General features: G+C 43.8%; 2 protein-coding genes across 5 annotated transcripts; both read right to left on the bottom strand.

Annotated features, from left to right (window-relative positions):
* Window positions 1-255: 255 nt before the first annotated feature.
* On the bottom strand, window positions 256-9,157 carry LOC142955065 (dysbindin-A-like). 2 transcript variants are annotated; one of them, XM_076096415.1, is made up of 11 exons: window positions 8,981-9,157; window positions 8,094-8,147; window positions 7,487-7,537; window positions 7,111-7,171; window positions 5,690-5,822; window positions 4,280-4,412; window positions 3,991-4,013; window positions 3,545-3,691; window positions 3,209-3,235; window positions 1,874-2,005; window positions 256-1,752 (listed from the first exon to the last, which is right to left on the bottom strand). In XM_076096415.1, exons 1-11 carry the CDS (start codon window positions 9,064-9,066, stop codon window positions 1,493-1,495), a joined length of 1,107 nt encoding a protein of 368 aa, XP_075952530.1. In that variant the 5' UTR covers window positions 9,067-9,157; the 3' UTR covers window positions 256-1,492. The 2 variants fall into 2 exon arrangements, with proteins under 2 accessions (XP_075952530.1, XP_075952531.1); XM_076096416.1 differs by lacking the exon at window positions 3,209-3,235.
* Window positions 9,158-9,846: 689 nt separating this feature from the next.
* LOC142955064 (uncharacterized) lies at window positions 9,847-20,739 on the bottom strand. Of its 3 annotated transcripts, none has more exons than XM_076096413.1 (7): window positions 20,331-20,739; window positions 18,901-19,062; window positions 16,647-16,794; window positions 15,521-15,693; window positions 15,061-15,210; window positions 13,838-14,067; window positions 9,847-12,698 (listed from the first exon to the last, which is right to left on the bottom strand). In XM_076096413.1, exons 2-7 carry the CDS (start codon window positions 18,971-18,973, stop codon window positions 11,505-11,507), a joined length of 1,968 nt encoding a protein of 655 aa, XP_075952528.1. In that variant the 5' UTR covers window positions 18,974-19,062; window positions 20,331-20,739; the 3' UTR covers window positions 9,847-11,504. The 3 variants fall into 3 exon arrangements, with proteins under 3 accessions (XP_075952528.1, XP_075952527.1, XP_075952526.1); XM_076096412.1 differs by lacking the exon at window positions 20,331-20,739 and adding an exon at window positions 17,675-18,332 and having other exon boundaries at window positions 16,662-16,794; window positions 18,901-19,036; XM_076096411.1 differs by lacking the exon at window positions 20,331-20,739 and adding an exon at window positions 17,675-18,332 and having other exon boundaries at window positions 18,901-19,036.
* Between the last annotated feature and the right edge of the window lie 709 nt (window positions 20,740-21,448).

A 21,448-nucleotide genomic window follows, 5' to 3' on the forward strand; every position in this document is an offset into this window, starting at 1 on the left:
CATGATGTATACAACTAGGTTGCAAATTAACCCTAAACACCAAATATCAGATTAAATAATCAGCATTAAATACATCTGTATCAATAACCTAGATAATTAACAAAGGCACAGGTAAATATGACAAAATCTATGGTTTAAATACACTTATACTGCCATCTAGCGGTAGAAAGGGTGAACACTTACTTTTACAGTCTACGCTCAATCAAGTCAGGCACAAAAGAAAAAAGTCTAAAGACGACAAAACTTCAGCCACACTTGTAGTTTACAGAACTTTATTGTGAGATCGACGCGTCATCAAGACCGCCCTGCTGCTAACAAACGGTGGACAGTGGCAGCAGCTGTTCCATCTACAGGACGGTCGCTGTACCAGCTACTTCTTGCATATTAGTGAGCACAAAGGGAAATACAAAACAAATCTATGCCTTGACGACTTTAACAGTTTATTAAGGTCACTTCCTATATACAGAAATTCTCACAGATTGGCCTGAACCTAAAAAAAAAAGATTAGAGGTTACTGTACATGTGAATACTGTGGTGTTATACAGACAGATTGAGGCCTTTGCCAAGTCAAACAACATCTTGGCACTGTGGCAACTGTCATGTTCAATTTTAATACCAGTGTCAGAAATGCCTCCTACAGAGCCTAAAATGTTGGATCAGGTATTGGCGTGTACGCAACACTATGCACCGATCAGATGACCCGTTATCAGCTCATTCAAGCTACAGGGAAACAACAACACATGTCAATCGCTACAGATGTGTGCATCCTTATCAGTACTGCACAAGTGCAAACCAGTACTTCACACCTTTGGTTAAACACTCTGGTGCGCTCTATGTTTTCTCTGATGATGCTACATTGTGAACAACAAATCTGTGTGTTGAACTCGGCAGGAGGAGAGCTAATACACGTCAGCTGATCGGAGGTTGCATTGAGTAACATCATGATGCGTTCAAGCTCTATTCAGAAAAAAATGAGATTTGGGCAAATGTAATAAGGCAAGTATGATGTGTTCAAATTTAGTCTGGTAAAATGTAGTTTTTGACTAGAAACTTGAATAAAGACAGATGTTTTCACAGCAATATCAAACATGTATTTGAGAGGGAATTATGACCTGTTTAACTTTTTTGGATATTTACGCACTGGTATCTGAGCAGTACTTGTATCGGCTGACACGTAGGTTCAGGTATCAGAATCGGGAAGCAAAAAATGGTATCGGTGCTTCTCTATTTTTTGTTAATCAATTTCTTTGGGTAAACAGTGAATGGACAACGTCTCAGTTAGTTAGCACTACTGAGTGACAGCTCAGCACAACTGTCCTTAACATCTGAACACTAGAGGGCACGTTTTTGTTTCAAACCTCAGAGGAAAGGAGCAGTGAAGTGCTGCTCATGTTGGCTGGAGATGGGAGCCGTGTCAAGTCAAATCAAGAGGGCACCAGAGGGGTAACAGTAGTCAGTGTTTACCCAGTATTCAAGGTGCCTGGTTGCTAGGTTACCCGGAGGACAGGTCCCCTGCGGGGTCGCTCTCGTCGGAGCCCCTTCTTGCGCCAACGTCCTGTAAGCCGACCAGCGACATGTCCGGCTGGACCTCCTCTTCGTCCGACTGCACCAGAGGCTCATTGCTCTCCTCACTGGCCGCTTCCTCGTCCTTCTCCCACTCCGCGTCCTGGTTGGACGCTTGGCTGGTTGTGGGAGGGGCTCGGGTTGATTGGCTTCTCGAAGATTCAGAGGAGCAGGACTCGAGGTCTGGACCTGTTGGAGAAGACAACTCTTAATTCACTGAGTAACTAAACTCGACTCTCCTCGATAATACTAGTGGTATTAATAAAACCCGAACAATATCCATCCCCACAGCTACATGAGTCGGGGTTACCTGAGGTCAGTGATGATCCTGTGCTGATGTCATCATCATTAGTGGAGTTGAGGAAGTCATCCAGAGCCTCCTGGTCCGATATGTTAGTTACTGTCATCTGATCCAGAACACGCACATCAGCTCCTGTTGGCTCTGCGCACGCACGCACATGCACACACACACACACACTATTTAAGCTTTACATACAACTGAACTTTTCTTCAGGTCAATAATAGTCATAGCAGATGACAAACACAGATACCCACATTGGAACACTAAAGTGCACGTTCACACACTTCAACCTCCCCGAGTTCTCCCACACCCCCCCTCTCCTCAGCACCCAGCCCGGCTGTTCTCTGTCCTGGCTCCACAAAGGTGGAAGGAGCTCCCCGTTGACATACGGACAGCAGAAACTCTACACGTCTTTAGACCGAAAACCCATCTGTTCAGAATGCACCCTGGCTAATAAAAAATTAAAATTAAATCTTTGGGGGGGTTTTATCCACATGGTTGAACGCACTTATTGTAAGTCGCTTTGGACAAAAGCTAAATAAATGCAACGTAATGTAGTCGGCGAGAATGAGCCTACAGGCTGACTTCATGACTCACAATCAAAAACTCAAGGAAGCAGTTTATGATATGTTGAATTCTGCATGAATATTATCAAATGCTTAGATGTATTATCCTAATATTAACCAGATCAATATAATGGGTATGAAATATAAGACTTTTAATGATTATTCAAAGATTGTTTCTTGGGCAGTTGATGCCTGTATTTGATAGAGATAGTTGAGACAGACGTGTGGGGAAAGACAGTAGGGGAGTGACATGCAGCAAACAGTCTGAACCTGCGACCCGCTGCTCAGGGCATTTGCGCCCTAACCACTCGGCTATCAGGTCGCAGTGTCACACAGCTGCAATGAATACATAGTAACTGAGACCAACTGTTGACTATATCCAGTAGCTGAAGGAAGGTGCAACTAAACTAGAAACTGTATTTAATCTGCGTCAAACTGTCGATGGGAAATGTTTCATTTAGAGATCAAACTCATTCAGGATTTTCTTGATCAAAGAACAGATCATAGATCTACTTTACTTTTTGACAGATTTAACATTGTGGATGCACATCCGATGTATTTGCCCACTAATAATAAAATACAAGAGACAAAAAGCAAAAGAATGTAATTTAAAACATGTCTTTAGTGGGTTTTTTCAGAGAGTACAATAGTAATGTTATATTGACAGAGAGATACGGACTGGGAATATTGTCCTGGTGTACATGCAGCAGATGATCTAATGATGACATGATGACCACACAAACTGACCATAGATACAGATGTATGTTCACTTCCTTACCTGAACTGATGTCACTCATATTCACATCTAATAGAAGTGCGGAGAAAAAAAAAAGAAGAGGGGCCAATATTTGTAATTTTACTCAACTAGTACTTTTACTTGAGTACTTCTACTTGAGTAGAGTTTTAAGGTACCAACCCTTGACTATGACACAAGACTGCTGTTTTTTTAAAGCACCAATTTAGTGTGATTCAATGCATTTTCAAATGTATAAACACAAGTGTGGAACTGGTTAGCAGATCCTTGTAACTTTAATTTGCCTTAAAAGTCTCTTATTTCCACTGATGGTTTCATTGTCTACTAACAACAGGAAGTAAAAGCTACAGACAGCCTTACCTCTGTGCTGTAGGAATCCAGTGGACAGGTACTGCTGCACGTCCTGGTTGAAGGCCTCCTCGTAGACTTTCTGTCGTTCCTTCAGTTTCTGCTGCATGGCCTGCTCCAGCTCTGTCACCTTCTGAGCATGCTCAGAATTCAGTTCCACTACAAACAGAAGCATATCCTCTAATCTCTATAGTACGATGGCATTTAAGGGAAACACGTCTTTCACACGGGTGATGTGGGTGTTGGGCAACTTTGTTCCCAAATGAAATGATTGTAAAAAATAAAAAAAGTCATGTGTTTAACCGTGTTTTGTCTAATTTAGTTTATACATCCCATACCGCCAATTGTCGCAGAAATTGAGACATTACAAAAGAGGCAAATAATTCACAGCATGGTAATGAGGTAAGGAGCCATTATTGTGCAGTAATGTGACAAATGTGTGTAGAACAGCAGCTCACCTTCCAGCACCTCCATCTCCCTCCTGTTACAAGACAGAGTTAGCATTACGTTATTCTAAAGATAGTTACTCCATCTGTCATCTCGTGTTATGACGAGGATTCCCTCTGGTTCAGTGATATATAGTACACAGATACAAACTAAAGGGACAAGTGTTTAGGATTGCAAACAATTTTTTCCTTAAATCAGTGCCAATGCAATGTTTAGTTCAAGTCACAGATTTTTCAGAAAGCGTCGAAGGTCAACAACAAGCTCCTCTCACACATTTAAACATTCATGCGCGTCTCCCACCTCTTCTTTTTCTTATAGACTTCTAGTTGGTTGACGTGATGTTGTTTGACCGTCTGTTGTTCACACTGACAACACAGAGTCTCCAGGTAGACCAGTCTGCTCTCCATCTCCTCAAAGTCGCCTTCCAAATGAGCTGCAGACCCACACCATCATATTTAGCACAACAAAGTCATACATTTCATCCTCTGCGTTCATATTAAGTTTTACACAATGACTTAAAACATGTGTGTAATTTAGTGTAGCAGTGTATGAAATAACAGAACAGGAAAGAAAAACTGTCCACGGTCAGCACGATATAACTCCTGTAGTTTTCTTTAACAGACCATCCATCATTCACACCCACCTCACGCTGTGATTGGCCAGCTGTGCTGAGCTCTCTTTTTTCCTGCCCATTCTTAACAAAACTGCTGTCTGAACTAAACATTTTGGATTGACATGGTCGGACGAACTAGTTCAGATCGAGATTACCCCGACACACAGCCCCTGTCTCTTTAAGGCACAGCTCCCAAAAAAGCCCAGTCTACTCCGATTGGTCGGAGCTTGAACAAGCTCCACCCACCAACTCCAAATAGGGAGAGCGGTGTTCCCGGGTCTTTAACAACGGCGCTGCCAGGTCCTCGGTGACCAGGCGGGAATGTGAGCTTGGTTTGTCATCAAAGTGCTTTTCCTTAACTCTTCTCGCTTCTTAGTTTCTCCCAATGACACGTGAGATGAAGAGAGGGAGGGGTCGAAATACCTGGTTCCATAGAGTCGGTGTTAAACAACGGCAGTTTCTTCTGACGCGCTGCATTTATACATCCCACCACTTGATTAAAGACTTCCGCAAAAGATTCACCTGCGTTTCCTCACTCTGAGCTAACAGAGAAGTTAACGACGAAGTTAACTGAGGGAGAAGCCTCCTCTCTCCTCGAGGTGCATTGGAGGGATTGGAGGAACCTGCATGACGGTTGAGGGGGAATCATTTCCAGATCATGGTAGGAAAGAGGACGCAAGGAAGCACAAGTTAGCATAATGAAAAGCACCAAGAGTCTTTCTCTGTGGTCACTCAAGCCGCTAGCAGCAGCTAGCTAACACTGCCCCTTCACCTTGATGCCGAGATAATTTAAGCCTAGCCTGGCTAGCTAGCCCGCGAGGTAGGTAGCATTAGCAACCTTGTCAAGCTAAGGATTGTTGGTTGAGTCACAATTACTTTGGCTCTGTTGCATGAAACAAAATGTGTCACTGTGAAAAGTGAAACTTTGTAATAAAGAAAATGTACATATCTATCCAAGTACAGGATCTGAATACTGTGAAGAGTGAGTAAAACTATACAGAGGCGGCACATATTGAGGTCCACTGTTTGACAATATGGCACCATCTGTTGTTGTGGAGGACTGGCTTTATAAGACGGGAATGAAACAGACTCCATACCTATGTTAGCAGTGATGGCGTCTAGTTCACTGATGAAGGTCGGTAAGCTTTGCAGCTGTTCCTGTAGTTGAGTCAGAGCTGTTCTTCTTTTCTCCCAGTGCGCTGAGAGCATCACTATGTCCCCATCCACTGCCTAACACACACACACACACACACACACACACACACACACACACACACACACACACACACACACACACACACACACACACACACACACACACACACACACACACACACACACACACACACACACACACACACACACACACACACACACACACACACACACACACACACACACACACACCTGTCACTGCTTCAAAGTAATCAAAGCTTTCAACCAGCCAATTTCTTATCGCTTTGTTGTGAAGCAGCTACAGTTTTCTGTAGTCTCACAGGAGCTTTAAGGGAATTTTTTAAAAACCTATTCTCTCATGTTTTTTTGTTTAAGTGACTAATGGGGACCACAACTATTTGAAATAGGTCCAGTATTGAGGGAGAGCGCTGAAACCGACAAGCGAAACGAGCCGCAAAGGGCAATTGCACAGCGACAATATAACAATGAGCCCACTGAAAGTGCTTGTTTTTGCCACTGACAGGCTCAGATCGCTATTTTAAGTCTCCAACAACATTATGGAAAAAACACGACAGAGGAATAAAATGTTTTTAATTTACCTTTCCCTTGATCCGGTCTGTTTGTTACAGTGTCCAAGAAGTTCTGCTCAAGGAAAGGTGAACTCTGAATATGGGACACTGACAACAATCTGAGCCAGTGGCAAAAACAAGCACTTTGAGTGAACCAATTTCAAAAATTGTTGTCGTCATTTGTCACTTAGACACAAAAACAAGGGAAGATGGGGTCCAGGTTGACAAATGCCAAAGTCTCCAATTAAGTCACTGACGTTAGCAACTGCTATCTCCTCTGTGTGTGAAAGTCTGCTTAAAGATACCAATGTTTTCCAGTGCTATCATTTAATCAGGGCAGAAGGTAAAAGCAGATATTGATTACTTTCTCTTAATTAATCGATAAATCATTTGGTCCATTAAATGTAGGTAAAGAGCCTCAAGGTCCACGGTGACGTCTTCACATGTCTTGTTTTGGAATAAGAGAGAGATAACAAAATGTCCGTAGATTGACCCATAAATGAATCCTTTCAGCTCTAGCTTACTGTGTTAAAAACTTGTGCGGACGAGCGTTTCTCTAAAATATTAAGATATTGGAGTATAAAACCAGGTTTCTATGGAGAGCCAACACTGGTGTCTGACAGTATTCTGTGAACCTGCTGCCATGTGTACATGCGTTTGTTTTTATCTGATACTCCAGCTCCATTAACACACCACCGTCACCAGAAGACGCTTCCTTATACATTGTGATTCATGAATGGTGTTTAAAGAAGTGAACAGTGTGCTGGTCCTACCTCTGCAGTCTGAGCACAGTCTTTGGTTCTTTTATGGAGCAGAAACCAGCTCTCCTCATACCTGAAGAAACACATCACATACACATAAACACACCCTCCATATACATCAACGCTTCTGGAAATTGACTGTGTGTGTGTCTGTTCTTGTACTTGTTACATAGAGAGGACCGTAACAAGTTTTTATCGACAGAGTGAGGACATTTTTACCGGTTTGAGGATTCAGACTTGGTTTTAAGGTTTCGGTTATAACTAGGTTTAGGTTAAACATTTAGTTGTGATGGTTAAGGTAAGGGGCTAAGGAATGCATTATGTCAGTGTCTTCACAAAGACAGAAGAACAGTGGTGTGTGTGTGTGTGTGTGTGTGTGTGTGTGGACCTGCTGAGGAGGTCCAGTCCAGCACTGAAATGAGGAAGGCTTTCTTCAAACCTGAACAACAGAAAATCACACAATGTTGACTAATGATTGAATAATGTGAGCATTCATACAATTCAGAGATTGGAGAATAAACAAAGTCAGGGTTTCCCCATGAGAATCTTTCATAGGTGAAGTCACCGACAGTTAACATATTTAGCAGGTCGGTGTAAATGCAGCCCACCCCACACACAAACGGGTTGAGACCTGGTTCTATTTTGACAGGCTACTACGTTACAAGGACTATCTCACATTCACACACATTATGTTTTCTGTAGAGCTTCATATTGGTTCACATTTTTAATAATTTCCAGGCCTATACTCTCCTATAGGATTAAACCTCTGCAAACAATGACCCGGCCACACCTATAATAAGTCACAACCCCCCAAAAAACATATGATTACAAGAATAATAATGCCACCTGCCTCCAGAAATGATACGAGTGCGACTGAAAGCTGAATTGTCAGTTTTGCTCTAAAGGTTGGCAGAGCAGTTTCGAAGAATGTTTGACCTCGATAGTAAGACCTTTAAATCACAGTTAACACACACACACGCAGGTTCTCTGCTCACCGGGGCTTCCTCCTGATTTTGGTGTCTCTGGATTTGTCTCCAAGGGTCTTGAAGCTGGACGGAGGAACGTTAGAGAGACACATAGAAAAGTTCAACGAGGATGTAGAGCAATGTTGCCTTTGCACACCAAGTTAAAAACATAGTATATAGCAACATGGGCTACATTTGTACTTTTACCAAACGTGTTTCACAGTATGTGATGCTCATTCAACTTTGTCCACACAGACGGGACCAAGCTAGCATGCAAGGTACTGGACTAACCAGTAACTGGGGTTCAGTGTGTTGCTCAAGTACACTTGATATACAGTATAGACAATGAGGTAGCCAGTGACACCAGGAGCAGCTGAGGTTAAATGTGTCGACAAGTCAACACAGATAAAAAGGATACAGGGCAGCTTTTGAAAAGGGCACTTTCTAGGAGCTCCATTTCAGTGTGTTGTAGAAAATGTGCTTTTAGAATTCACATTGTTGAAATTTGGATAGTTGTAATTCCATTGGCCAATTAGTTGTTGATATTAATTCGTCATATGGATGTGGTGTACGTCTTCACCGTCCTCTCTGGGTAGAAAATAAAAGTCGTCACATGATGGTCAGCTGAGAGCAATATCCAGGAACAGCTACGACCGAGCTAGCTAGGACGATAACAAACTCAACGGAGTTACGCTGCAAATTACATTCTCAGTAAATGTAACTAACTAGCAGCACACTAACGTTACAACGTTAGCCAACATAGGTGCTAATCACATCTCAATTGTGTCATCATTAAGTGTACATGTTGTGCTCTGCGACGAGGCCTACCACACACATCTCGTATATCGTACAGGCTAATGAGTGGGAGGTTATCACAGCTAGCTAAAGAGGTTAACGTTGTCAGAATGCAGACCAACCCCGTTGTGAAATCCTGCTGGACCATGTGAAGTCTTTCTCTGAAGTTTTCAAACATGATGCCTCTCAGTTCCGGTTTCTTTAACATCTAAAAACAGTAACGTGCGCTTTGGCCTTAACTGTCTGTCAACACTACTGGTGCACTGGCCAGCTAACGTCAGTTGTAAGCTACTTGCTCTGGTAGAAAATGCTGGTCTTATGTCCTGAACTCGGTCTCCCAGGCAGCCCCTCCTTTCCTCCGAGTCTTTCGAGCCTGGTGATTCCCACAGTTGATATCTGACAGCGTGTGCAATATGTTGTAATGTAGACGATATGTGGTGGAGTTATGTCTGCTGTAGAAAATAAATAAATATATATTTACGAAGACAGAAAGGCTGCCTGAGTGGAAAAGCTGCCTGAAAGGCTTAACTCGGGCTGAAAAAACATGGGAACCCATCTTTGTTCTAGCTGCGCAACAGCGCCCCCTTCTGCCTCCGTCAGTGCCTCACAGTCCTGTGTCAGGGTTCAGACAGAATGGATGTCCTCTTTCGGTTTTTTCTTCTTCCCTTTTCTGAAAAAAAAATAAGTCCCAGAGCTGCCCATCTGGTACAATGGGCCACTGTTGTCCCTCGTAAATCTGGTTAGAAAACCAAAAAAACAAAATGCTTGTCCAGCTTGTCCTCGTCTCCCCCACTTAACTGACATGTTTTCTTTACAGTTCTGTTATCCTTTTTTTTTTTTAAATGTGGGTCAAACCTGGTCCTCACACGTGACAATTTGAAGGAAACCCTGACATAAACCAGCCTCTTGGAACACGAGTTCCTCATCATCCAGCCCTCATCATTTTACTATTTAATAAATCAAAGACCACCTGACAAAAGATTTGAAAGACTTTTATCCATTTTTTGGTTTCTTTGATTTTATTGCAAATTCTCATTCAAAAGATTCACATTTATACAGATTTTTTCTTTTTACAGTTGCCTTAGCACAAATATTTATCCTTTCATGTGTTCATATTCCATTGGGGATTAAAGAGTTTACTAATTTTACCAAAAAAAACATAACTTACACATGAAACATGAAATGACACACAAGTTGTATAAATTTTTTGTTTTGTTTAAATCCTACACACATTGGCTGCACTGATAAAAAAATGTGCATTACTGACCAATGTATTGACTTATTTTATTATATTTAATACAGCCATAACATTTTACCACTCTTCTATTTAACCTCCCCTAAATCAGTTTATGAACAAACTAATAGCACCTGACGTAGTCCTAAAAGCCTTCTGACGTTTCAGTAGAATCAGTGATATCCAGTGTGGGCACACATCTCCTCCTATTTCTACAAGTCTATATTTTTGCTATTTCAGAGCTATAAACCTCAGTCAGATAAAGGATCAATGAGTCAGGCGGACTAGACTAGACTAACATATTCTTCCCCTGCACTCTCTGTAACGAGGGGAGGGAGAGGGGGGATGGCAGGTAAACGAGGGGGGATGGCACCCCCCCTCATATTGCCTTACTACCCCTAGTGAAGCATAGACAAAAACGTGTTAATGGTACGTACAGTACGGGCATTACAGGCTTCAGTGGAAGGGGAAAATAAAAGATATAAATCGGTAAATAAAAAAACGTTTGTTCTTCGCATGTTACTTAACAAATAATCGGCACAAAAAAATGCAAAATACACACCTGCGAATATTATATGTCTAGGACTTTTATTGTGAAAGGTAAGAGTGGAAGGAGTGGATCTGGTCTGGCTGCCTTAGTCAGGGCACAAAGGAGGAATGTAGTTTGCCGTCTTGGTTTTCATGACTAAAACAACAGTTTGAAATGATATATTGACGTGTGAATTAATCGGACAGTATGAACGATTTAAACCTGTTCCATTGTTCGTATGAGCAAGTACTGTTTTAGGAGAGACTTGAATAAATGTGAACTTATCCTTATATTCTGGTGAGAAACCCATCCCGAACTGATTATTCCTGTTTAAATAAAAAGGCAGGACTGTACTGTGACCAGACTACCAAAGACCTGCCAAAAAGCCCCAGAGCGTTGGCACGTAGCAGTGTGCACCACAGCTTTCTCTACGTAAGCTACTGAAAACTGCACAGCAGACCGAATCGAGTTAAACTATGTGCTTTGATTAAAAAAACACAACTAAAAAAAACACACACAGTACCTTTTCCATGTGAATTATACAAAAATATCAAGCTATTACTTCAGATACAGCAGGGAAGTATCTGAAAACTGTGACTTTTCACCATAAAGTCCATTAAGCAACGGTATCTTCCATTACAACGTGTCTTCAAACGATATATTTCACCCCTATGGAATTAAAACAATCACACAATCATTGACAAATGTAGAGAACAGTACATAGTCACTGCGTCACTATCCGACCAGTCAACAGCCATCATCAGGCCGTGCTTAAGATCAACAGTATTCAATGCTTTTTTTAAAATACCTTGCCAATGGCCTCCGACATCAATTCTCAATTCAGTGAACTCGTGAACGTTTTCAGGCGTAGCTCAGGTGCTTGTTAGCGCTTCAGAAGGGTTCTGGGGCTGGTCCTGGTCTTAATGGCTGAGGTAGTGGACTTGGTCTGGGTTAGGCCCTTTGCGGAGGCCTTGGAAGTGCTGGAACAGCTACTGACAGGAGCACTGTCCTCTGTCGGTTCCCCCGTGGTCCCCTCGGAAGTGTCTTTTGCAGCACCTTTGGAATTATGGATAGAGTAACCGCTGGCTGGAGAAGTACACTTGGTAACGTTCTTGTTAATACCCTCAGGAGTGTGCTTGGCAGAATAACTGTCTGGTGGGTCAGTGCGTACGTGTGTGGCTGTCACTGAGTTGAGAGCAGCTTTAGTTACAGTAGTCCTAGCAGCAGCAGCTCTGGCAACAGGCCTAGGATCAGCAGTCCTGGTAATTGTCGTAGGGGTTGTGGATGAAGTGCGTGGATTTCTCTGGAGCCTTTTTTCTCTCGCATGTCTGCACGCGTCCTCCCTGACGGGGCTGAGGTCACAGTTCGTGGTGATGTTGGCGAGGTTGACCCTTTCTTGAGAGGGCTCCAGAGCAGAGACGCTGGTCAAACTCAACTCTCCAACGTTTACCTCGGCCTGTCGGTCTTCACCAACGCAGCTGCCCCTCTCCGGTCTCATCTCTCTAACACGGCCACATGCGTCTCCTTTTGGTTCGTCGTCGTGGCTACCGTTGATTTCAGCAATGTGACTCACATCTTTATCACAGTTGTCCTCCCTCTGCTGGATCTCACTCTCCGATGGGACATCGCCATCATTGCATTGCACTGTCCTGCACTTCTTTGACGAAGTGCCGTCCGAAGGAAGCCCGTTCAGTCGGGGGGGGCTGGTGTCCGGTGGGAGGCCTCTCCGTCTCCTGGACGACCTCAGGACACCAGGGTTCTCACCTAGCGTCCTGATGACTGGGCCGTTAGTCAAAGGCGGAGTCCTGCCTGAATGTCTTCCTGAGTTCTGGAGACCGCCGAAGGTCTTGGGGTTGCGATAGTAGTCGGAGGCCGTTGGGTGGTGGAGGGGAAGGTGCTGATTGCGAGGCAGCTGGTGTTTGCTGTTGGTTTCCTGGACCCTCGGTTTAAAGGTATTGTTAGGCCTTGTGCAGGGTCTTGGGGAGCGTCTGCTGGCCATTCCCGTGCTCGGCTTTAACGTAGGAACTGACCGGACGCAGGAGGTTCTTTGTTCAGAGAGTCCAGTCGCCATTGCAACCTGCAACGGAAAGAGGTCATGATAGCATGATGCAGCCATGAGTCCCAAAACAACGAAATAAGTTAGCATTTTTCGTTTACGGTTCCCTTGTGTTTTTGGTTGGATGCCTGAAATAAGGTCTGCTGTTAACACAAGCTGAAGAGAGTATAACGTTTTGTTGCATCAGGCACAATGAGGTCAACGATCCAGCCGCCAGTGATTCCAATGAATTTTCACAGCCTCTCTTTGATTCCAGGGCATTGAACATATTGAACCACCAAGAGGGGTTGATATGGAAAAAAAGATATGACAAAGGGGGCTTTTTTGAATGGAGAATTTGGGACCTATGGTTTATGAGGGCCCCTGCCCGGTACCCCTCCATAGCCCCTCGTTCTATTCTTGCTTTGAGAGGTTTCAGCTTTTTCTTATAGATCTGGGGATCTTTGATGAATAATCACGGTGTGCACAGGTTTTCTGCATACAGTGATTTGAATGTGATTCGTTTGTTTCTTCAGCTGCCATTCCAGTTGAACCATGTATGCTCAGATGAAGGTCCTTTAGACCGAAAGCACTCTGCATAGATCTAAGTGTGTACGGATATCTATTCTATTAGTTTCAACTTTTTGATCCTTCCAGCCCCTTAGGTAAGATCAAGCCAGGTGGAGCCAAGTTTTGTTGACATAAAATACGACAGTAAATTCCCCTCTGAAGCTTTTACGCATCTTAAAAAAAAAATGGATGCCAACGAGGGGCTAAATGAGACGACTTAAAGTCATCAAGCCAAACACCAGTCCTCCTTTAGCTTAGTGGTGGTGGTAATGTGGACTCATGTGACCGTGGTATAGTTCGTTTATAGCCCAACGTGTGTGTGTGTGTGTGTGTGTGTGACGACATGGAGAGGAGACTGTTTGTTCTAAACAAAAATGGCGGCCCCTAAGGAGGTTAGCATAGCTGCTACAATAGCATCAGTTATATCAGAACTGGAGAATATTACATAACTGAAAGAAGAGCAGAGACTGACACTGAAGGCTTTTATCGATGTAAGAAATGTTTTTCGCTCTTTGACTAACTGGCGTTGATAGAAGTTTAAGAGTCAGAATGCTGATGATACAAACAAGACACCTTTCAGACATACAAGGGTGAAGAAAGGATGATCAGACCTTGTTTGTCCTCCTGACCTGGAGGGAGAGCTGGCGAGGTCTCAGGAGGTGTCTCTCAGCTCCCTCTCTCCTGTCCTCCTCCGCCCCCTCCCTCCTCCTCCTCCTCTGCTGCTCTTCCTCTCTCCTCTCCCTCTCCCTCCTCCTCTGTGCCCGGGCGGTTAAAGGGCAGAAGGCGCTGACCGCTGCAGAGCCTCCAGGCCTCCCTCTCAGAGACTTAAAGTCTCGCTGCGCTGTTGGACAACAAGACAGACACACAAGCCAGAAAAATATATATTTATCTAAGCAAAGAGCAAGACGTAAGTACAGCATTTTGTTGGATGAATTAACCTTTTTATTGTGAAAGTTGCCTCAATCATTAGAGTATTTAAAAGATATACCACGCTCACAAATACTGACGAGACTGGATCTAAAGTTACGAGGAACTTTCATTTTGTGTTCGTTTTGGCGGTCCCTGTGGAAAAAAGCGATACTGTTTCCATGAGCACCAGAGTCCCTTTAGAAAACCTCTTATTTTACTGCAGCAGGGGTCTGATAGGCTGCCCCTTGCAGTCCTGGTTCTGATTCTCCCGTGCCTCCCTTCCCTCCAGCGGGCCCAGCAATACGGCCTGGTTCTCCAGCAATGGTGTCGGTGTCGGCTCCCATCGGGGACCGGTGGTGCAGCGAGGCAAAGCTCTGCTCCTGGAGGAGGAGGAGCAGCGGCTGCTGGCCGGCGTGGAGCTCTTCTCCTATCGCTGGAGCTTCCGACTGCAGGACAAAGGCGTCAGTGACCTGGATCTAGGTTGATGATGGAGGCCCCGCTGGAGTCTGAGCTGAAGGAGTTTCAGGTGAACTTGTATCTGAAGCTGACCAGGTGGCACCGGTGATAAGCATTAAGAAGAACTATATAGAAATAGCCAATCTTCTCGCTGATGGTCTTGTTTAATTATGTAGGTGATAAAGAGGCGACATTATTAAATTTAAACTGTTTCATCACCAGTAACTGGTAGCTGGGTGGGTGCCAATTCGCTTCCAGGGAAAACAGCTGCCCAGGCACTATATACTGTAGTAGCTGCCCACTGCTCCTAATACTAGGATGGGTGAAATGCAGAGGCTTAATTTCACTGTGTGCTGTGTACAATACGATGTGTGACAATAAAAGTTTATATTTTTAGGTAAATAAATCCACCCTGAACCCAATGTGACTCGTCACAGGCCGACACACAGACAGGTCAGAGGACGAGTACCTGTGCTTCTACTGAATAAGCTCATGGTCTTCCCCTCAGCTGCAGTCCTGTGATTGGTGGAGCGACAGGAGGTAAGATGCTGAGCGCCAGATGGCTTCTTCGCTCGTCCGCTCGCTAAGAAAGCCATGTTGCTAGGCAACGCTGCTGAACCTGAAGTGAAAGAGGAAATGCCTTTGTTGATTTCGGAGGAGATACAGTATGGCAAACACAAAGAACTGTGGGATTCCCATGCAGCTCGTATTTTTTTTCCTTATTCAAAGCACATTAACTGAAGCTGATCTTCAAACATGGAGAAAGGATCTCTGACGATCCAGAGATACGAGATGAATTTAAACACAGCGGTGCATCGGCCTTTCTTCATCAATTGATCGGTTCTTGTCCACACAGTAACGGTTACATGATGAAGTGGAGCCGAGCTCCTAGCACTGACTCAGTTCAGACCACTCCCCGTGCGGCTCACCTCTCAGACAGAGGAAAGACAAGAAGTCCTCGGTCTTGGGCCGGCGTCGGGTCAGACAGGTGACCACGGCCAGGTTGTGGGCGTGGTTGCTTCGTGGCGGTGTCGTCGAACCTGCTGGTCCCGGAGAGCTGGGAGGGGACTGGGCGAACTTCCTCTGTGCTTGCAACAGTGGTCTGCGCACACATACATGTTCACACGGTCAGGGGCCAGTTACCAGGTACACATATCTGAAACTAATACAGTCCTGCAATAAATCCTTCATGAAGGTTCTAATGCATATTTGTAAGAAGAGAATTAAACAAAGACAAGTTACACATGCAGGTGTATCTATTATTTTGTCCACCCCATTTATATCAATGACGCGAGGCTAAGACACAGCAAGACCTCTCTGTATAATTCAGTAACTATGCCGAGTAACTATTTTTGCAACTTTTATTTGAGGGGTGTACATTTAAAAGAGGGATCTAAATCAAATCTTTTCCATTTGATTGGACCACTAGAAAGTGGGCGGGCTTAGAGCTTAGTACGATACAGCACTACATATGACTGGTGGCTCCACGCACATCCCTCCCTCAACAGTTGGTAGATCAGGAGGAGGATGGAGAGATGAAAGGGAAACTTTAATGATTTTCAACCCGGCTTAGTGTCACCACAGCGCAGGCGGTAAATGCAGATGAAACAGTAACAGGAGCTACAGACGCTCTCTGTAATGGCGTTATTTAATACAGATCAGATTTTAAAAGGGACAGTGCGTAGGATTTGATGGCATCCAGCGGGGTGGTTCCAGATTGCAACCGACTGAATAACCCTCTGCCCTCTCTTCCCTTTCCAAGACTGAGGTAAGTTGTAGAAACATGGCGGTGCAACATGGCAGACTCCATGAAGGGGACCCGCTCTCTATGTATATGAAGGGCTCATTCTAAGCTAACAAACATAACAACGATTCTTAGTGTCAGGTTATTATACAATAATGAAAACATAGTTATATATATTATATTCAATGTCTGCGGATAGACCCCCCCTGAACTGCTACACACTGGCCCTTTGAGGGCGAGTACTACGGGGGGGCAGCACAGTACACCTTTTCTATAACTGTTTATAGGCAAACAGGCATGGAGAAACCCACACTGGAGCAGCTGACCTCTTGCTGGCAGGGTCGTCCTTGTGGCGGTGGATGCCAGCAGGGCGCCGCTGGTTAGGGCGTGTCTGTAAGGACCAGCTCCAGCTGGCAGACAGGACGGACTGACACCGGCTGATGCCATTAACCAGGGAGCCTTCAGAGAACAGTTAGAACTTTAGTTACTTCCATGAAGCCGTTTCACTACTTTGAGAAATGATCAACAATGTCATGTCAATCAAAGCACCGCGAACAAAACGAAAAACAAACGCTTTGTGTCAGGTGGGACATGAATAGTGAGCTGCTGGTCACAGCTAAAACAAGAAACCAATGTTAAAGCTTTCTTACATGGATAAAAGTGCAGGAGGATAACTGGTTTAGGTTAGCTGTTAGCAGTGGTATCCAGCTAAGTCCTACCTGGCTAAATAACAGAGCTAACAGCTAACGTATGGAGGTTAGATTATGATGCGTTCAAGCTCTACTCAGTCAAAATAAGTGTAGTGCAAAGGTTAATTATAACGTGTTCAGATGTAATCTTGTAAAATGCATTTTTTTGGCAAGAAACGTGTGACAGATCATCGGGGATTAATAATTAATTAGCATAAAACAACATGCAAACGGTAATGAAGGAGTGTATGTTGCCGTGTTGAATTGGGTATCGACAGTCGTGGAATTTCCCTGGTATTGGTATCGACCACTAAATTCCTGGTGTTATGACATTATATCTAACAACCAGAGTCAGTTGGAGGTCCCTGAAGCAAAATGTTGGGGGGGTCCGTGATATAATGTGCATCTATTTAGGGGTCCATGACACAGAAAAAGGCTGAGAACCACTGGTTTAGATAATGTGGATGAACGACTCCAACCTGTCTCAATGTCTGACTGTGTTTAGCCTGTCAGATATTGTCACTGTGTTCGCAGATCTCAGCAATTTACTTTGTGAGTACAACATTATTATTACTGATGGACAAAACTGGGTAGTGAAATGGAATTATCTTTTAAAGGAATTTCCACAGTAGAGTGTTGCTGGTACTGACCTCTGAGGCTTGTGGGAGCATGCGACCGCAGCGTCCTGGCCGTGACAGGAGGGCTCAGCAGCGCCCGCGTGTTCCCGGTTGCGCAGGTGTTTTTCACTGAGTGCTTGTGCTGAGGAGCGTGCACGTGTTTTGCAGTTTCTGTGTATCTGGAGTTCGGCAGCGTCCGTGCGTTTTGTGTTTTATGCGAGCGCAGCGTCCTGGTCGATGCTGAATTCTTCTGGAACGAGTGTGTACTTTCTCGTAGGTGTGCGTGCTGCACAGTGTGCGTTATTTTCTCTGCACACGTTTTTGATTGCGTTTGCACGTTCCGTAGTGTGTGAGTGCATTTATTTTTTGGCGTGTACGAGTCCTGAGACGAGTTATTTTTTTGCCCTTTGCTTTGTGTGTGTTTTGAAATGTGCATATTTTGTGTAGTTTTCTGCACCTGCGTGTTCGGTGGCCTGTGTGCGGCCCTCTGCTGTGGTGCGTGTGCACTCGCGCGTGTAGTTTTCGGTAGTGCCTGCGTCTTTCGCTGTAAGCGTGCGTTTTTAGACGCGCGCGTGTGTATGTGTGAGTGTTTGTGCGTGGCGCGGTGCGTGTCTCTGAATTCCCTGAGGGAGAGGAAAAGAACTTTGCGGACCAGACGTTCTTCACACCAAGGCATCCCGTCACTGATGTCCTGCAGAGGCACACACACACACACACACACACACACACAGGATCATCTAGAAATGCTCAAACTATCTATTACGATCGACATTTAATCCCCTTTTTACCTCTTAAAAAAGAAAGTTGTCAGTCAGCTATTGCTAGTGGGCGTAACTGCACAATTAAATACAGTTAATTACCCACGATAGCATCAGCCTAGTTTGTGTGTGTGTGTGTATGTATGATGTATAATGTTTCATTTTTTCAATAAAAAAATGTATCACACAAAATGATAAATTTGGTTTATAAATGCACCTTCTATTGACACTTAAAAGTCTATAATCGCTCTAGAAAAATGGATACACTGGTCTTATTTGACGAATACCACTTTATGTGTGAGAATTATCATATGCCAGGTTTTGGTGCATGTGCATCAGTTCTACATCGGGCCTCGGTGGTTTGAGCCATCACGCTGTCTCTCTCTACAAAGAAGTGAGAGACACGCAAGTCTCCACATGTGTAAAGGTGATTCGGACCAAACTGCTGTCAAGGATGCCCCGTCTAAATGTTGACTGAAGGAGGAAAGACATTGCACTCACATATTTCTTTTTGATGATATTCCGTTTGGGTCTGTCTGTACTCATCTTGCCAAGCGGATGCTAACGGGCACATGAATTACAGAAGCCTGCTTCTGTTGATTTTGACACCCTCGCTTTGCTTTTCGCCGCAGGTGTGAAAATGTAGATTCCAACTGCTCAGTTCTGGAAAAGAAGAGTCAAGAAATATACATTACAAAATATAGTGAAGCCTTTTTCTCTTAAAATGTTATTTTGACTTGATGGATGGTCAAAAATAAAGACACCAACAATAAAAAAAAATCAAGCACAACAATCGGTACAAATGCAAAGAGATTTGTAAACGCAGTCATATTCTAATTGAAAACACTGGCAGTAAATGTTCAAAATAAAATCTGCAGAGATTTAATATAAACCCTTTGGATTGTGGAAACAAAAATGATTGAGCTATTACCTGACTTTGGCTAACGTGAACTAGCTGCCAGCATGTTTCATGAGTCAGAAAATAGATTTGTTTTTTTCAGTATTGTGTTGAATTTGATTTAGTCAAAGTTGTTGCATTGCTATTATTGTGACAACAGCAGCAAAACAAAACGACACATTTGAGAAATTTTGCTTTTTTCCTATTTTAAAAATACTTTTATAGACACCCATGTACATACTGGGCAATCTAAAGCATTGTTTTGTATCTGTATACTAATATCGAACCCTAACCAAAAATAGGAAATGTAAACTTTTGTTAAAAGAGTATTTCCAGGCTCCAGTGTTCTGATAGCTTCCACTAAAAACAGTGTATTAACTGTGTTTCTTCTTATAATGAGGCCTGGACTCCCTGCTCCCATCCATCAGCAAACTACTACACATTCACAATGGGAACTGCCCTTTAGCCAGTCTTGCTCAAGGGCACCCCGATGGAGGGCTGGTGATGTGGGACAGCAGAACACTGACTGCATCTTAGTTGTCGCACGTGCACTATGACAATAACATACTGCTTAGACTAAACCTCCCATCGGCTGCAGTGGATCATCTATAGCTTTAAAAAGGGAGATGGGGAGCGCCTCGTGAGAGGGCGCCGCTTTAAAACACGGTGCTTGTTAATGTCAATGGACAATTGACGTGTGTGTAGCATCTGCATCAGTCAGGACGTGTAACAATGATGATGACAGTGTATCACAGCGAGGATTTGACTTATAGTCAAACGAAGCTAATGTACAACAATGAGCGTCCATTCACCTGCAGCAGGATTACAGGTGCCTGCAGCCACCTTAAATCGATACATCTCTGTCAGCACAGGGTGTAATGGAGAGTGTGGATGGCAGCCTACATTTCTGTGTAACTGCTACGATCCTGACCATCATTAAAGACGCCTAGCGATGCAGGTGGCTGTGCGTCTCTATTCTGCTCATACTAGTCCTTAAAACAAAGCGAGTACCAAACAATAATCGATCACCCACCTCCAGCAGGATTACCGGCCTACATCACGAGCACACCGGCGACAACCTAAGCGAACGGCACACGGACCCACTCACACTTTTTTTTTTTAAACAAACCCCGGAACAACGAATCACGTTTAAAAATATCCCAGCGGCTCCCGTGTGCCGTTATTCACCTCGCAGAGCCGTTAGGCCCGGTGTGCCGCTTCGGTCTCGGCACCTGCACGGCTGTCGAGCGCAGGGAGGCAGTGCCACTGCGGTCATGAGAGCCGCCGTATCCGAACCGAGGCCTGCCTGTATTTTAGTGCGTGTGTATTGTTTTAATTACGGTCGGTTCAGGCGAGGAGTGACTTCCAGTTCGCTTAGTGAGCGTCCGTCACGTGACCCGGAAATCGGCCGAGGTCCATCATCCCAGTAGTTCTGATCTATTAAATGGCAGTCACCGAATTTCATCCTTTCTCATCCCTCGATCCTGGCGTCACACCGAAACCAGTACGCTCGTTTGAAAGCACGGTTATTTCTAGGCGACGTTAAGATTCTAATGCGCGTCTATTCTCGCAATTAAGGTACAGGCTGCGGATGATGCCCGTCCAAAAATAATGGTATAGAAGACAAAGATAAACTGCAATACATTCTAACTAGTGCTGGGCAACGATTAACATTTTTAATCACGATTAATCGCATGATTTTTTTTGTGCAAAGTTCAACAATGAATTCAAATGTAGTGTATTGCGCACTTTTATTTTAAAAATACTGCTATATGAACAAAAGTGCAGTAACATTTGCTTTGCAAACACTTTAAAGAAATAAGGTGCTTTTTAACAGCAGTATCCCCTTTACACAGTAGCAGTTAAAATACAGTTATAATGATTCTGATCATAGCTATTCAGCCGTTGTTCACAACTTTATCCTCATGTATGTAATAGATGCAATTTGAAATATACACCTTGAAAACTGCAAACCTATCTACGTCATGTTTTTATGTTTGTTAAATTCTCAGTAGCAATAACTAAATGATATGCTTATTATACATATTCCAAACAAAACAACTTTAAAAACTCCAAAAAAAATAATTTCAATTAATAATTAATTTTTTGCTTTTTTTGGTATTTTGGTCAGACACACATGCAACGCTGATT

This window comes from Anarhichas minor, unplaced genomic scaffold, assembly GCF_050575085.1.
Source record: "Anarhichas minor isolate MPS153535 unplaced genomic scaffold, ASM5057508v1 ptg000022l, whole genome shotgun sequence".
NCBI classification, from domain to species: Eukaryota; Metazoa; Chordata; class Actinopteri; order Perciformes; family Anarhichadidae; genus Anarhichas; species Anarhichas minor.